The sequence below is a fragment of the Photinus pyralis genome, unplaced genomic scaffold (genome assembly GCF_008802855.1).
Source record: "Photinus pyralis isolate 1611_PpyrPB1 unplaced genomic scaffold, Ppyr1.3 Ppyr1.4_LG10, whole genome shotgun sequence".
NCBI classification, from domain to species: Eukaryota; Metazoa; Arthropoda; class Insecta; order Coleoptera; family Lampyridae; genus Photinus; species Photinus pyralis.
In genome coordinates, this window is record NW_022170250.1 from 16,727,061 (window position 1) to 16,744,400 (window position 17,340).

Genomic DNA, 17,340 nt, shown 5'->3' on the forward strand with positions numbered 1-17,340 from the left:
TGAAGTTAGCTGGAATTACAGGACGATTTTGCAAGGGTCAGAACCGTCGTTATCAAGCTTCGGACGTAGCATGGGTGGGTTGACCTGGCGTGCAGATTTTTCGTGTCGAGAGTTCTGATTGGACGAAAAAATTAGCGTTTATTGGTGGATAAGATTGAAATGGGCATGACGGTAAAAGAAAAAGTAGTGGGAATTTGATTGGTCGGAGAGAGCCGTCAGATAATTGAGATTAAGCCGCGAGAGAATTCGCGTTCAGAACTTGAGCGGCCCAAAAAATTAAGTTAGTTATTGTATGTTATTATACATGGTGTAAATAATTCCACTGTTCGAGCTCAAAATTCCATTCTAACAGCGCATAATTCGAGTTTAAGAAGGAAATGAGATGTATCAGCGATTTCGTAAACTTTGCGGAGGCATTTCAAATTTATTTCTACTAAGATGACTAACGACCCCCTCTATTTAACTGCGCTTAATCCTCAGGCCAAAAAAAAGTTAGTCGTACATACTGCCAGTATATGAAATCAAAGTGTTAGGAACCCGCACTATTTACTATCTTATGTATAAAGGGAAGACTTTAAACAACGCCCTGTAACGTTTTGGCGAGCTAGGTTCATATAGTTATGACGTAGCGACATTCTCTCCTAGCGATAATAATAAGAATAATCAAATTCGGCGAGTAGAAAACCGTACAATGTAAATGAGACGTTTAGTATAAAGAAGACCGTATGGAAGACAGAATGCGGTTTTGTGAGGTAGATGGCGCTTCGTTTCGGCATCCTACAAACATGGATGTGTTTCAATGGATTGTTAACAAGGCGTTGACAATTAAGCGTGCCCCAAAGGTATGAAATGATAGGTTTGAAGCATTGTACAGCAGGGTGCGCTGACGTCGAACCTATGTCAGTTGGCGGTAGACGTGGTCAGTCACGAATTACAAGTAGAAGAACCATTACGTTTTCCACGTGAATATTGTCGCCGGGAAAATATTAGAAATCTACCTTCTACTCCGAGAACGGCCACGCCTCTTTTATTTCGAACGAGCCTGATAGGTCGACTACATCAGGCTATTGAGAAGAAACTGCCGTCTGTGGAGAAAATGTTTCAGATTTATTCTGCAGCACAATAAGTGTCGCTCTCTTTTATGACCTTTGACTGAATTTTGTGAGCGGTCCGTGTATTTCCAACAAGTATCCAGATACGAGACCAGCTCACGCGGACTAGCCAAGGTATTACTCCATCCAACTGAAGGAAATTACGCGTTACATTTTGACGACACGGCGCTGTTGATTGCGTAGACAATTTTGAAGATGTACAGTGTTCCAGAAAATATGGTGTAGTATACTCTTATACCCGTCGACGCAGTATTTAATTCTTCATAAAGCAGCAAAAAAGTACGCAGGGGTTCATTCAGAAGGCGTGGTTAAGTTGCATATTAATTCATTTTAAACACCCTGTATATGACAAGATCTATCAGATCTGAAAAGGATCTGTCGAATAGTACCTACGATATTATCTGTTGAACTTCCATTGGTATGTGGGGATTTCCCCGCGTGAGTTCCCGCCATCTGTCTGAGGGTTTGAGATCTCGGCACTCGGATCAAGTTTACGTTTCTGCGCATGCGCATTCCATTCACTAACAGACGCGATTCGTCAAGTTTGCGTTGGGGTTAGTTAACGGTTTCTTTGGGCGCTGATTGAATTCCTGTTCCGTTTCGGTTTTTCCAGGCGGCTCTCTGGAAGAGGTATAAGAGTTCATAGAAGAAGAGCGACCGCGAGGAAGTAAAGTTCGTCTAAAAGAAAGTTTTGACCACCGAAATGGCCGGGACTGCTAGTTTTAATATAACTTTAGGTTAAAGCTATACAGTCATTAGGTCATATCCTTGAGGCATACTGTACCGGGTGACCTCGGCCATATCTCGGGAACCGTTCCTCGTATGACATAGGAGTAAACAAATCTTTGGGTAAATCGGTTATGAAGAATAAAATATTTTCAAGTTCTAAAAATGACCACCAGAGGGCGTAACTGCTATCTTAAATTTTAAAATTGCATTTTCTTTCAATTTCGCATAATAAACTAAACATTCTTTTTTCACATTTTTAAAGAGAGCCAGTTTATCTATCATTTTCGTACAAACAAAAACTCAGCTATTTCAAAAACAAAGATGGCGTGGGGCGTTCAATTGTTTTTGCAATAACCTGCTTTAACTTCTTAACCGTTTGACCGATTGTAACAAATTTGATATCGTTGAAAAGAGTATGGCAACAGCAACACGAATCGAATATACTTAATTTAGTTGAATCCTTCTCCGCCAGGGGGCTAGTTTTGACACTATGATCCAAAATCCTAAAAAAATCAAATGGAATGATATGACTTCTTCTTTATGAAAAAGTAGCCAAATAACATCCAAAGAGACCAGTGAAAACAATTTTTCAAAATCTCGTTCCTAACCTCAAATATTAAGAAAATGAGATTAATTGATTAATTAATAAAAATGCTTAAATTGTATCTCAGTTGGCCTTGCAAAATTAAACTAATGAAACACGATGCATTACAAAATAATAACAGCCGTAATTTGTAAATTATTCTGCTGTGTTGAGATTCAGAAAGTGCAGTTTTTTGAATTTGTAATCTTTTCTAAAATGCCGATTACTAACCAAGAAGCATTTAATATGCTGTCGATATATTTTGAGTATTTTCAAAATGCGACCATCGCTGCCCACATCTTCTATTTGCGTTATCCGAATCGACCACGAACCATTCGCCAACATATTGAATGCTTCTTGGTTTGAAATCGGCATTTTAGAAAAGATTACAAATTCAAAAAACTGCACTTTCTGAATGTCAACACAGCAGAATAATTTACAAATTACGGCTGTTATTTTATAATGCATCGTGTTTCGTTTGTTTAATTTTCCAAGATCAACTAAGATACAATTTAAGCATTTTTATTAATTAATCAATTAATCTCATTTTCCCAATATTTGAGGTTAGGAACGAGATTTTGAAAAATGGTTTTCACTGGTCTCTTTGGATGTTATTTGGCTACTTTTTCATAAAGAAAAAGTTATATCATTCCATTTGATTTTTTTGATTTTTTTAGGATTTTGGATCATAGTGTCAAAACTAGTCCTCTGGCGGAGAAGGATTCAACTAAATTAACTATATTTTGGTTGATTCTTGTTGCCATGCTCTTTTCAACGATACCAAATTTGTTACAATCGGTCAAACGGTTAAGAAGTTAAAGCAGGTTATTGCAAAAACAATTGATCGCCCCACGCCATCTTTGTTTTTGAAATAACTGAGTTTTTGTTTTTAAGAAAATGATAAATAAACTGGTTCTCTTTAAAAATGTGAGAAATATTTTTAGTTTATTATGCGAAATTTAAAGAAAATGAAATTTTTAAATTTAAGATGGCAGTTACGCTCTCTGTTGGTAATTTTTAGAACTTGAAAATATTTTCCAGCGATTCTTCCTGACCGATTTACCCAATAATTTATTTTACCCCTAAGTCATATGACGAACGCTTCTCGAGATATGGCCGAGGAACAGTCTTATTGGGTCACCCGGTACATTGGGGCGAGGGTTCTTACCGAGATAGCAGGTAAACCATCTAACTTCGTTAGTTCCCTTTTCCAGAGTCAAGATAACGAAAACGGGACTCGCGGATTGGCTAAAAGGAGACGCTGTCGCGAGATTTTCGCTAGGTCCGTTTCAGAGTTTCTGCTCCTCAACATAGATAGTATAGAAGAAGGATAAAGGGGAGAGATAGAGACAGTCAGCAGTCGGTCGGTCGGCGATTACAAAAATTTAGATCGGGCGGTTAGCGTGAAAAGAATCGTAATCTAGTCGTTGCGTTTTCGGGAGAGCGGCATACTAGCGGTTTTTCTTGGAGTAATTTCAAACGACAACAAATTAAATTCATTTTCACTCGTTCTACCAAAAATAGAAAGGACGTATTCGCGCAAAGTAAAAAATTGTTCATAAACTCCGATCCCGAAGCAATTAATCCATTATTCAACAAAGACACACCTTTACATCAGAGAAGCTGATAAATCCAGTAATGAATTATTTTCAGTCTTGTAGGAGCGTCAACTCAACTGTCCAGACGAGACGGCCACTCATGGTGACGTCACAAATTGCCAAGAAATGAAACATTTCGTTTGCTAACAGTGCTCACCATAAGGATTATACAAATAAATAGATGTCAGAAGGGTTACCAATAGACTCCAATTTTTAGGACGCGATTTCTTGGTCCCTATCCAGATGGGAGTCTATTGGTACCACCATCGCCATGAACAAACAACCGCGGCATTTCGCGAAGCTCATTGTTTGCGCCACAGCCGAAATAACAAAGGACCTGAATGAGTATATAAACACGCAACTAATCAGGTACAAAACTTATATGTAGGTAGTAGAAATCTTATCGCAGACTAGCTAGATCACCAGTTTCACGTTTAGGCCAGTTCACCATACCTCGCATTTATTCTTCGGATTCATCTTACTACCGGACTTGCATTTGAACTCGTCACTAAATTCCTTTAAATTGGCTAGCGAGCCTAAGACACGTACTCTCGCCGGCGAATGGGCGTCCTTCTCGATCTGTAAGCTCGACGACTCGTTCGTCGCCGACGAGCACCACACCTGCGCGAATGCGATGAAGAAGAGCTGCCGATGGGTTAAATTCAAGCCGGGCAGTGGAGGTGGCTCCGCTTCGCCGTCCGTAACGATTAAGTAGGCGTGATACGCAGCCTTCAATCCGCCATTATCGGCGATATTTTCTCCTAAGGTCTGGTTGCCGTTTATATTTTTATTATTAATCTTAAACTTATCTAAAAATGGCCACCGTTAAACCAAAACACACGGAACGTACTACCTACCGTATTGATCTACGACGCACTTCGTTCGCTCCTTAAATCTTTCGATTGTCTCATTTTTCCACCACCGGTGCATGTTGCCATTCTTATCGTACTCGCGCCCTTGATCGTCGAAACCGTGCGTCAGCTCGTGACCGAGCACCACCCCCATACCGCCATAGTTCAAACTCGCCGGATACCTTGAATCGTAAAACGGTCTCTGCAAAATTCCGGCGGGGAATACCATCTGATTTTTGGTCGGCGTATAGTAGGCGTTGACGGTCGAAGGTGACATGCTCCACGTCGTCTTGTTCACCGGCTCGTTGATCTTCTCCAAATTTTTCCGTAGGGCGTACAGGTTGACCTTAATGTTATTCTCGAAGTACTCGTCGTTGCGAATGTCGAGAATACTGTAACGGTCGTCCAACAAGTTGGGATTGAGGATGAACTCGGGATAGCCTGCGGAAACGGCGTTAACGCGTCGTCGGGGAAACGCGTCGACACTCACCGATCATATCCGAAATGGCGTCGGCTTTCTTCTCGGCCGCTATCCGGGTCTCGACGTCCATCCAGTTTAGGTTCTTAAAGTTGTTTTTAAACGCGGTTCGTACGTTGTTCACCATCGTTTCCGCTTGCGTTTTTGAGTCGCCTTGGAATACCTCTCGCACGAAAATCGCACCAATTGCGAAACCTTTAACAACACTTTTTCAATCGACAAATACAAAAAATTGACGATAGGACAAATTGAATTACGGTTGTTTTGACTTGAGTTCTCACAAAACCCGACGTGAGCTCTATGACGGCTCAAAACGAATTTATTAATTTGCTCTCTCCGAACCAACCAGTCCCCACTAAACATCAGCAAACAGCGGTTTTTAAGAAGCTGCGCAGTGTTCTTATCAACGACCGGATGCGATTCAGCTGCATTGTACCGGGTGACCCAATAAGACTGTTCCTCGGCCATATCTCGAGAACCGTTCGTCATATGACTTAGGGGTAAAAAAATTATTGTGTAAATCGGTCATGAAGAATCGCTGGAAGTTATTTTCAAGTTCTAAAAATGACCAACAGGGAGCGTAACAGCCATCTTAAATTTTAAAATTGCATTTTCTTTAAATTTCGCATAATAAACTAGACCTTTTTTCACATTTTTAAAGAGAACCAGTTTATCGATTTTGGATCATAGTGTCAAAACTTGCCCCCTGACGGAGAATGATTCAACTAAATTAACTATATGATTGTCTTTACTAAAAGCATCTGTGGTTAAAACTTCAAAAAAATATGTCCAAAAATAAGAAAGATGACATTGCGCAATTTGCGCATGCGCACATCGGATTTTTACAATATGCGATATGCTTGTCTTTACTAAAAGCATCTGTAGTTCTACATTCTACAAATCTAGGGAAACATCGGGGCGCCACCAGCCGCCATCAAGGCGATAGAAGATTAGTTTTCGGTTAGGTTGATTCTTGTTGCCCAAGGAATGCTCTTTTCAATGATACCAAATTTGTTGCAATCGGTCAAACGGTTAAGAAGTTAAAGCAGGTTATTGCAAAAACAATTGAACGCCCCACACCATCTTTGTTTTTGAAATAACTGAGTTTTTATTTTTACGAAAATGATAGATAAACTGGTTCTCTTTAAAAATGTAAAAAAATTTTTTTAATTTATTATGCGAAATTTAAAGAAAATGCAATTTTAAAATTTAAAATGGCAGTTACGTCCTCTGTTGGTCATTTTTAGAACTTGAAAATATTTTCAAGCGATTCTTCATAACCGATAATTTTTGTTACCCCTAAGTCATACGACGAACGGTTCCCGAGATATGGCCGAGGAACAGTTTTATTGGGTCACCCGGTACCTCAGCTCTCATGAATTTTAGGTTATCTCGCAACGTAGTAAGTATATGACCATAAATATGGTCCTCACTGTTTAAATGCGTGTGAAAACTTAAGGCGCCGGGAAGTCGTGGGACATGACGAGATTAGCTAGAATTACGGAGCGATTTTACAAAGGTCACATCCGTCGTTATCAAGCTATAGCGTAGGTTTTGCTAACTTTGTGGGAAATTGGTCAGCATAGAATAAATGTATGGACGCCAACCATTCAAATTGAACGAAAAAATTGATGTTACATCAATGAAAAGGGTAAAGTAGTGGATAATTGGTTGTTCGGAGAGAATCACCGCAGGAAATTCCGATTTATACTATACGTCCCGACACCGTCACGTCACCGTACGGGGGAAAATATTCTCGTTGATCAATCTCGAAGGTAACGGCACATATGAATCGCGCTTAAGCCGCGAGAGAATTTGCGTCGAACCGACAGAGAATTGAAATTAGCGCTAAGCTGTGGACGAAGATAAGTCGGTCGACCGTAGATCACCGGGGAGTTGTTTTTTTGTGCGTTGAACCGTTAGGTCACCACCTGTAATTTATAGCAGGGTGGTTTTTATATTTTGTGTTAGAAATCGCGTCGAACCGCTAGAGAAAATTATCGCGAAGCGCTCAGAGCAGTCGGTCAGTCGGTCATCTGTAATTAGGGAAGGGTGTGTTAGAAAATCTCGCAAACGAACTTAAATCATTCAGCGGAAATTTATGCGTTATTTGAATTCGAAACGAAGTTACGTCGACCACCTGTAAATTTTACTTGTGGAGAAATTGAGTGCGCAGTAGGGATTAAATACGAACGAAGATTAAACGCGAATTAAAGTTTTTAGTTACATTCAGTTACAAAAGATAGTTTACTCTTTGGTAACTATTACGATAAATACAAACAATAGCGTATTTTTTTAACCCGCGGAAATAAATGATCGTAATATTCTAAACGAGAATGGACTAAAAATAAAAATTGGGCGCGTTCTAGAGCCCTAAATAAGAACAAATCCAGACAAAAACACATAATAATAGAGGTAGGTACTGAACAAAATTTTACAAAAGAAAAATGAGTGTAAAAAACAAAAATGCAAGGGGCATTGTAAAACTTTGATACATACTTATCTGAATTGAGAAAAATTGTAGCAGAATGTGAATTTGGTACAACGAAAAAGTTTTCATAGATGTCCAGCATTGTTACTTGACGTCGTTGGTGAACAAAAGGGGATTGAACTTTCGCAGTCGAATAATTTATTTATTTATGTATTGAAATAAACAGGCCTGGGCCTAGTTACATTGAACGTGTAAAATTTGCCACATTTCTCGTGAACCGGATAATAATAAACTTGAACGGGAATAAACGATCGATAAGCATTGGAGGTTGACTTCATTCATAAATAGGTCCCTGGCAGTTTCGGAGAAGAAAAGGTATCCGACGGGAAGTTCCAGTAAGTCAAAGGTTACCTGATGAGCCGTGGCCGATTAATGGCGTGAGAATTTATTAGCGCCAGTCTGACAGGCGATAGCACAATTTTAATAGCTTGTACGTGACCAAACAGCCGAATCGGAATTTTTCTCATGCTGACGCCGTGGGGCTGGTAATTTATACGCGCGTGATTGCACGAAGGGGCCGAAGTCTATTGGAGAACGATTAAATATGGCCGCTTTAACCGATTAGCTCCATCTTGTAGGCGTCTTTGAAAATTAAAAAATAGTAGGGTTGCTTCCAGGAGAATTTTGGAGAAAGGCATTCCACCCCTCCCCCAGCTGCCTCCTACCTTAAAAGTGTAATATTGAATTCGTTTGGTCCTTTTAGTGCGCTAAACAATAAAAGCTAATTTGAATGCAGACAATATAAATAGAAAGTTCATTGCCCGAACAATTACACAACAAGGAAGATCCAAGGAAACAGCACCGTCAATTCGGGAAGGTCAGTGCCAAGTTGCACCATTGATTTTGGAAAACGGTATAACTAAGGTAACGTAATTTTCTTTGATTTGCACAAAAATAATGATCGGTTCCCTTTAAGAAAGAAACCAGAAGACTACGCAAATGCATAGCCACGCCATACAAAATAGGTAAATCTAAGTAATGCCAACATCTAATGCCCTACACGTGTGCATGTTGTGCCATAAAAGAGCCTTACACTACCGACTGAACACAAAACTTATACGAAAACTCACCTAAAACGTTATTGGTGTCCGCAATACAATATCGCCATTGCGGTTCCTCTCCGCCCTCCGTCGTGCCCAAAAGCACCTTACGCAACCCCTTATAGGCATCCCGAAACGCCTTCGATAGAAAACTCGTAAACGTCTTAACCGTCTGCCACATCAGGTAATTATTTAAAACTCTGCAACTCCCTCTGTAACAACGCCGCAAAAAATATCAACCAAACTTACATCTTGCCCTCCTCCGTGCCCTGATACTCCTCAATTAGCGTCGTCAGTTTCTCGAGGTACTCGGGCGCGTAAACGACGACGGTCTCTTTCGAACTGATCTTCCTTTTACCCACAATTTTTAAGGCATTTTCGAAGAATAGCTTCCAGTCTATCTGCAAGCGAATAAAGTTACGAGCGCGTGTGTCGGCCGAAATACCTGCGACGTACGAATCCTGCCCGTTCCTGCAGCTCGGAAATCGGCATGGCGTGATAAAGAGATTCTTCGTCTCTTCGTAATTCGGAGGGTGTCGTTATATTCGCTAATTTGGTCTCGAAATCTATCACAGCTTGCATTTGGGCTTGAGTATCGTTCGGATTACCGTTAAGTAGCACTCCCACCTACAGACACTTTTGAGGGAAGAGCTTATGCGACAGTGTGAACGTACCTTTGTCATGTAATCGAGATACGCTTTGAGCAGTTTTTCGTGGTCGGTCGCGTTCAGATAGTTATCTCGTGTCGGCAGCGTCAGTCCGCTCTGATCTATTTGTATGACATGCCGCGACGAGTTACGATCGTCCTCGCCGACTATGTACGAGAACAAAGCACCAATGTTGTACTTGTTCTGTATGGTTTGCAGAACGTTCTGTAAACTCCAAGTTTTTATACTAAAATTAGCGTCGCCGACGCTCCATCCCCCGACTTTACTTATGAGATTAAGCATCGGTTTGGCGTCCAACTCTTCGATCGTTTCGTTAACGTCCAAACAGGATTCGTAATACCACTTAGCTTTCTGTTCGGCTTTCGATTTTAGATTCTCTATTGGTTTTTCTGCAACAACAGATGACATTATCCGCAAGACGAAAACATATAATAAATCGATACAACGGAATATTAAAGGATCTTAAGTTTTATAACAGTCGATTTTCTTGGGAACGGAAACGGAACAAAACGAAAACGGAACTGGAACGGAAAAGAAACGAAAACGGAACGTGATCGGAATGGAAACGGAACTGAAATACAACGGTACGGAATGGAAAGGGTACGGAAACGGAGCGCAACGGAAACGGAGAGCAACGGAAACGGAGCGCAACGGAAACGGAGTGCAACGGAAACGGAGTGCAACGGAAACGGAGCGCAGTGGAATGGAAGGGGGCTGGAAACGAAACGAAAACGGAACGTGATTGGAACGGAAAGGGAACAGAAACGGAAATAGAACAGAAAAAAACGAAATTGAAACGAAACGAAAACGGAACGTAATTGGAACCGAAAGGGAACTGAAATAGAACGGTGCATAACGGAAACGGTACGGAAATTGAAGGGAAACGGTACGAAAACGGAACGGAAACGGAGCGCAACGGAATGGAAGGGGGGCTGGAAACGAAATGAAAACGGAACGTGATTGGAACCGAAATTGAACTGAACGGAACAGGAACGGAAATAGATCAGAAAAAAACGGAATTGAAACGAAACGAAAACAGAACGTGATCGGGATGGAAGGGGAACTGAAATACAAAGGTAAGGAACGGAAACGGTACGGAACCGGAGCGCAACGGAAACGGAGCGCAGCGGAATGGAAGGGGGATGGAAACGAAACGAAAACGGCCCCGTGAATGGAACCGAAACGGAACAGAAATAGAACGGTACAGAACGGAAACGGTACGGAAACGGAACGGAACGGAAACTGAGCGCAACGGAATAGAAGGGGGGCTGGAAACGAAACGAAAACGGAACATGATTGGAACCGAAAGGGAACTGAAATAGAACGGAAACGGAACGGAAGCGGAACGGAACGGAAACAGAACGAGAACGGAACAGGAACGGAAATAGAACAAAAAAACGGAATTGAAACGAAACGAAAACGGAACGTGATTGGAATGGGAAGGAAACGGAAATACAAAGGTAAGGAACGGAAACGGTACGGAACCGGAGCGCAACGGAACCGAAGCGCAGCGGAATGGAAGGGGGCTGGAAACGAAACGAAAACGGAACGTGATTGGAAGCGAAACGGAAATGGAATAGAACGGAAACAGTACGGGAACGGAACGGAACGGAAACGAACCGGATACGTAACGGAAATGGATCAGAAAAAAACGGAACTGAAACGAAACGAAAACGGAACGTGCTTGGAACCGAAAAGGAACTGAAATAGAACGGAAACGGCACGGAAAAGAGAACGGAACGGAAACGGAGCGCAACGGAATGGAAGGGGGACTGGAAACGAAACGAAAACGGAACGTGATTGGAACCGAAAGGGAATTGAAATAGAAAGGAAGCTGAATAAAAAACCGAAATGGGCCGGAGTGAAACTGAGGCGGAACTAAAACAGAAGCGAAACGAAATTTGAATGAAGAAAGGGAAAAGAAGAAGAAAAAAGAAGGTATTATGATAGAGAAAAAAGTGAGGATGGGAAAAGAAAGGGAAAGGGTAAGAGGATTACGAGAAATAGGAGTAAGGAGTGACGAGACATAAAAATCAAGAGAAAGAAAATTAAAAATAAGCCGAAATGAGTGACACAGAAGATATATCGAAAATAGAAAAGTACGGAAGCGAAACGGGAACGAAACGAAACGGATAGGAAGAAGAGTAAGTTGTAGGCTAAAGCAAAAGAAGCAGGGTCAAAAGAAAAGGAAAAAATAGAAGCGAGATGATGAGGAAGGAAGAGAAGGATGTTTACGGAAGTGGAACGGTAACGAAAATACCGGAAATGAACCTAAAACGGAAGTGAATGGTACGGAGCGGAGCGGAAGCGGGAACGAAAACCGAACGGGCACCGCAACGAAACTGACCGGAACCAACTAGAAACAAGACTGAACCGGAACGGATACGGAAAGGAATGGAAACGAAACGGAATTGAAAGGAAACAACGCGGAAGCGGAACGGCGCCGGAACGGATTGGAATTGAATCGGAAATGGGTCGGAAACGAAAGGGAAACAACATCAAAAGGAAAAGAAATGGGAAGAAGAATAGAATAGAAACAGAAGAGCGTGGGGAAAAAATGAAGAGGAACTTGTAGAAGGAAAAGGAATATAAAGAAGATCAAAAGAGAGGGATAATAAAAAAGAAAGAAAGGTTACTGAACGGAAACGGGAACGGAAAAAAAATTAACTAGAAACGAGACAGAAAGAGGACAGATAAGGAACGGAATTGAAACCACAGGGAAGAGGAACAAAAACGGAACAGGGTGGAACGGGAACGGAAGCGGAACAAAACGGAACTGAAAAAAGAACTGGGGCAAGACCATGAAGAGGAAAGAGAGAAGAATGAAGAGAAGATGAAAAAGGAGAAAGGGTGAAAAAGAAAAACTTAAACTTAAAACGGAAGTGAACGGGAACGGTAAGAAGCGGAGCGGAAACGGGAACGAAACCGAACGGAAATCTCAAAGAAACGGACCGGAAGCAATTAGAAACAAGACTGGGCCGAGACGGATACGGAAAGGAATGGAAAGGAAACGGAATTGAAAGGAAACAAAACAGAAGGGCGCCGGAACGGATTGGAATAGAAAGGGAATAGGAACGGAAGCGAAACGGAAATGGAACGAAAGCGAATCGTAAAAGGTTCGGAAACGAAAGGGAAACAACATCAAAAGGAAAAGAAACGGGAACAAAAAAGGAATAGAAACAGAAGAGCGCGGGGAAAAAATGAAGAGGAACTTGTAGAAGGAAAAGGAAATTAAAGAAGATCAAAAAAGAGAGGTAATAAAAAAGAAAGGACACTGAACGAAAACGAAATAGAACGGAAACGGAAGGGGAATCGAACATAAACCACACGGGAAAAAAAATTAACTAGAAATGAGACGGAAACAGGATGGATACGGAACGGAATTGAAAGGACAGAGAAGAGGAACAAAAACGGAACAGGGTGGAACGAGAACGGAAGCGGAACAAAACGGAACAGAAAATAAGAACTGGAGTGCGGAACAGAAAATAAGCACTGGGGTAAGACCATGAAGAGGAAAGGGAGAAGAATGAAGAGAACAGGAAGATGAAAAGAGGTAGAGGAAGAGGTGAAAAAGAGAAAACCGAAAGTGGAAATGGAACTGAAATAGAACGGTACGGAACGGTATGGCAACGAATGGAACACAAACAGAAACGAAACGGAAATGGAACGGAAAGACTAAAAAAGAGGAATAAAGGGAAGAAGGGGGATAGGAAGAGGTGGCATAAGAGAAAAACGGATACGGAACGGGATGGAAACGAAATGGAACTAAAACAGAACGGAAGCGGAATAAAAACGGAACCGAAACGGGCCGGAGTGAAACTGAGACGGAACTGGAACAGAATCGAAATAGAATTTTAATGAAGAAGGGGAAAAGAAGAAGGGAAATGAGGGTATTATGATAGAGAAAAAAGTGAGAATGGGAAACGGAAAGGAAAAGGTGAGAGGAAAAGGAATAAGGGGTAACGAGATATAAAAATCAAAAGAAAGAAAATTGAAAACAAACCGAAATGGGAGATAAAGAAGATAAATCGAGAAAAGGAGAAAAAGGACGGAAGTCAGACGGAAACGAAATGGGAACGGTGGTCAAAAGAAAAGGATAATGAAAATAAGAAGGAGATGAAGAATAAAAACGGGGAATGAGGAAGAAGAGGATGGAAGAGAAGGATATTTACGGAAATGGAACGGAAACAAACCTAAAACGGAAGTGAACGGTACGAGGCGGAGCGGAAACGGGAACGAAACCCCAACAGTAACGAAACTGCAAAGATAAGAACCGGAACCAACTAGAAACAAGACTGAAATGGGGCGGGTACGGAAAGGAATGGAAACGAAACGGAATTGAAAGGAAACGAAGGGGAAGCGGAACCCGAACGGAACGGAGTGGAATAGACGCGGAATGGGAAGGGAAGAGAATAGGAAATGGGTCGACGAAAGGGAAACAAAATCAAAAGGAAAAGGAATGGAATAGAAACAGAAGAACGCGGAGAAAAAATGAAGAGGAACTTGTAGGAGAAAAAGGAACACAAAGAGGTTCACAAGAAAGGGACAATACAAAAGAAAAAAAGGACACTGACCGGAAACGAAGAGGAACGGAACAGAAACCACTCGGAAACTGGAAAATTAACTAGAAACGAAACGGAAACAAAAAGGAAGAGGAACAAAAACGGAAGAGGGTAGAACGGGAACGGAAGCGGAACAAAACTGAACAGAAAAAAAGAACTGGGGTAAGACCGTGAAGAGAAAAGGGAGAAACATGAAGAGGAGAGGAAGATGAAAAAGGGGAAGAGATGGAAGTGAGAAAGGAGCATGATGAATAGAATTAAGATGAAAAAGAGGGGGTGTGAGAAAAATGGTAAAAGGAAAAGACGAAGAAACAGAAGACGAAGTAGAAGAAGAAGGGGAAAGACAATGAAAAACCGAAAAATAAGACAAAGAAACCCAATAAAATGAAGCAAGTCAGGCAATTAACGAAGATGGGACAAGAAAACGGAGAAGATGAAGAAAACAAGAAAAGGAAGAATGCGGGTAATGGAACAAGATGAAAGAAGCGAAGTGGACAAAAAAGACGGTGGCTAGGGTGCATGAAGAGGACACATATGTACATGTTAATGGAGAGGAGCTAGAGAAGAATGTGGCTGTGGAACAATTTCAAAGTCATATTTAACCAGCGGGTGTGAGCCGACTTCCAATTAATGCAATGCGCAACAAGAACATAATAAAACCTGTTAAAACGCAAAGGAGAGTTTATAGGGTACTATTCTTTTTTATATAACACAATGTGAATCTTCATTTAAATTTTACTTAGAGAACATCTTAAAATTTGGATTAGGTAAAACGTTTCTAACAAATACAGTAGTAGTAAATTTAGCTTGAACGCTTGGATTGATTTTGCTTTGTAAAAGAAGTATCATTTAAAATGACTTCTGAGTTAAGTTAATTTTGAATTAATTCTGTTTGTAAGTGCGCATTCGTATTTTCAGTCCATAATTTAAATACATAGCGATCAAAAATGAGTGACCGTCGAGTCACCTTTGGAATTTTTGTTTACATGGGACATCGTGCTTAACTCGAACTTCCAAAGGCGACTCGACAGTCACTCATTTTTGATCGCCCGATACATTCTTACATCATAAATCTGACCACAACATTATTGAATACCCTATAAATGACGATAGTAGTCCCACTGCTTTGTAGTTCACCTGTACCATAATAGTTCTCCTGTTGCACAAATGTTTTTAAACATTTAGAATTAGGTTATGATAATTAGGTATTGTTACATGTAAATTTGAGTGTAAATTTAAAACAAATTATAGCCCCGCATATTAAATTGTTTATATGACTTGTTGCAAGGTTTCGAGTTTGTACTGTCGGTCATTTCGCGAGCCTATAATCGACTTACCCAGAACATGTTTAACAACAAGCTGATTCTCCTGTTCCAGTTTCATGAACGTACCCCAATTACTTTTACCTTCCGGTATTGGATTATTTTTGATCCACCCGTTACACGAGTACGAGTAAAAATCTTCGCACGGATCGGCCGCCGTGTCCATCGCCTGCAGAATCGAACTGGCAATTTCTATACAATTCTTGGTCAGACACGGCTTATGCGCCACATTCGTTGCCACGTTTAAGACCTACGACATTCGTTTGCACTCGACCCACTCAAATTGCTGTGACTCACCGTGCCCTCGCGAATTCGTGTATCGGCCGCCGCCAGTAAGAAAGCCAGCACCATAATAACAAAAGTTAACGTAACCACCAAAATCAACAAGGCCTTCTCTAACAAAGAACGCTTCTTCCACATGCTCGTACTCGTGTAGTACCTTATGTGCGTCGCACTGCTCGTTATCCCTGCAATTTGAAGAGAATTCGTTAGTGTCGTGTCGACACTCACCCGATGGGTACCTTCCCCGAACTGCACACTTCCGACACTTGTGTCATCGTCTGCAAACTCGGCGTGCTTATACTTCGTCATCTGAAACAGCGAGATTCACTGCTGACACAATTCAATTTAATAAATCGTCGGCTACGCGCAAAACGAGAGAGTGTCAATAACGATTGTGATAAGAAGGATATTAGATTAGCGTCCTAAGTGGCCTATATTAACGCATCTCTTCACATTCGCCGCTCTAAAAACGCGACCGCTCAATTCTGGGAGGAGGATACGTCTTATGATAATATTATTAAAATGGTGGAGCGATTTTTAAGTAAATATTTAAACGACGATAATTGCTATTTGTTTAGCGCGATTCTCAATGACGTCTTTAAGATGATAAAAAAGAGTAATAAATTTCGATAATGTAAATAAGACGTACCTTCACACTCATTTTGAAAATGTTCTGTTTCTCTTTATATTGGTTCAATTACGGCGCGCACTAATAAAAAAGGCATAAATTAACGCTTTCATCTAAATATAGAATGAAAGACGCACTTTTGAGTTGCATGTATTTGTATTTTTTGTGCCGACGCCCTTCATGGCAACAAGCGACGTCAGGCGTCTGATGCGAACATGTAACATTATTGATTACCTACTTCGCAACCAAATCATTTGTATACGCGAAAGCTTTTCGTTCGATAGGGGCACGCTTTAGGTTTTCCGGTTTCTGTATGCAAAGTCGAAGCGAACTGATTATAATTTCTACAATTTGAATCGAAATATTCCCAAGGTGACGCAGTGGCGGCAATTTGTTACAAAAATATTCAATTGCTAAAAGAATCTGCGCTAAACTGCTTGCCTTTGCGATTTTTCGTTTCACTTGGATATTTGTCCTCGATCTTGCGGTGGTACAAAAAAAGCATTACAGCGGGGAGACGTAGCATATGGTAGGTACATGTGCAGCGTAGGAATTTTGTTTTGAGGCGGGGGACGCACATCGGCGTTCCCTCGCGCTGAAGATGGCTTTTTTCTCGTTAACACCAAGAGAAAGATTCTTTCCGACTCTCTGGATCTGGGTTATGAGCCCCTCTTAAGCAGCTCTAGACTTGGGCTTCCATTGCTTTAGGGTTGCGGCCGCATCTGGAATACGCTAATATGCTTAGGACTTTCAGGCGCAGGTCTAAATCCTTCTGGAAACTTGTGCCCATCAACATCAATTTGACGCAAAATTTCAAGGCCTCCTTACATAATTTAAATATACAGTATAACATTCTCTACAAGAAGTTATAATTAAATAAATACAGTACGACACTAGTTCAATTTTATAACGAGGCCATCAACAAATAGTAACGCGACTGCCACGCGATACAACAATATTGTTTATAAATACCTTTAATCTTTATTCACCAGGAGT

The 17,340-nt window shown here is 41.0% G+C and overlaps 1 protein-coding gene across 3 annotated transcripts; it reads right to left on the minus strand.

The window, feature by feature from the left end:
• Nucleotides 1-3,467: 3,467 nt before the first annotated feature.
• LOC116161611 (endothelin-converting enzyme homolog) lies at nucleotides 3,468-16,628 on the minus strand. Of its 3 annotated transcripts, XM_031475013.1 has the most exons (12): nucleotides 16,482-16,496; nucleotides 16,366-16,425; nucleotides 15,956-16,025; nucleotides 15,732-15,901; nucleotides 15,450-15,684; nucleotides 9,557-9,939; nucleotides 9,339-9,509; nucleotides 9,132-9,283; nucleotides 8,913-9,082; nucleotides 5,364-5,546; nucleotides 4,880-5,314; nucleotides 3,468-4,831 (listed from the first exon to the last, which is right to left on the minus strand). In XM_031475013.1, exons 2-12 carry the CDS (start codon nucleotides 16,375-16,377, stop codon nucleotides 4,467-4,469), a joined length of 2,346 nt encoding a protein of 781 aa, XP_031330873.1. In that variant the 5' UTR covers nucleotides 16,378-16,425; nucleotides 16,482-16,496; the 3' UTR covers nucleotides 3,468-4,466. The 3 variants fall into 3 exon arrangements, with proteins under 3 accessions (XP_031330873.1, XP_031330874.1, XP_031330872.1); XM_031475014.1 differs by lacking the exons at nucleotides 16,366-16,425; nucleotides 16,482-16,496 and adding an exon at nucleotides 16,583-16,628; XM_031475012.1 differs by having other exon boundaries at nucleotides 16,366-16,534.
• Between the last annotated feature and the right edge of the window lie 712 nt (nucleotides 16,629-17,340).

Excerpts from the sequence above, each read along its gene's own strand:
- LOC116161611 (XM_031475012.1), bottom strand. Across the intron at positions 5,547-8,912 it reads GGACACCAATAACGTTTTAG|GTTTCGCAATTGGTGCGATT; the intron begins GTGAGTTTTCGT and ends GTGTTGTTAAAG. Across the intron at positions 4,832-4,879 it reads GTGCGTCGTAGATCAATACG|ATAAGTTTAAGATTAATAAT; the intron begins GTAGGTAGTACG and ends GGCCATTTTTAG.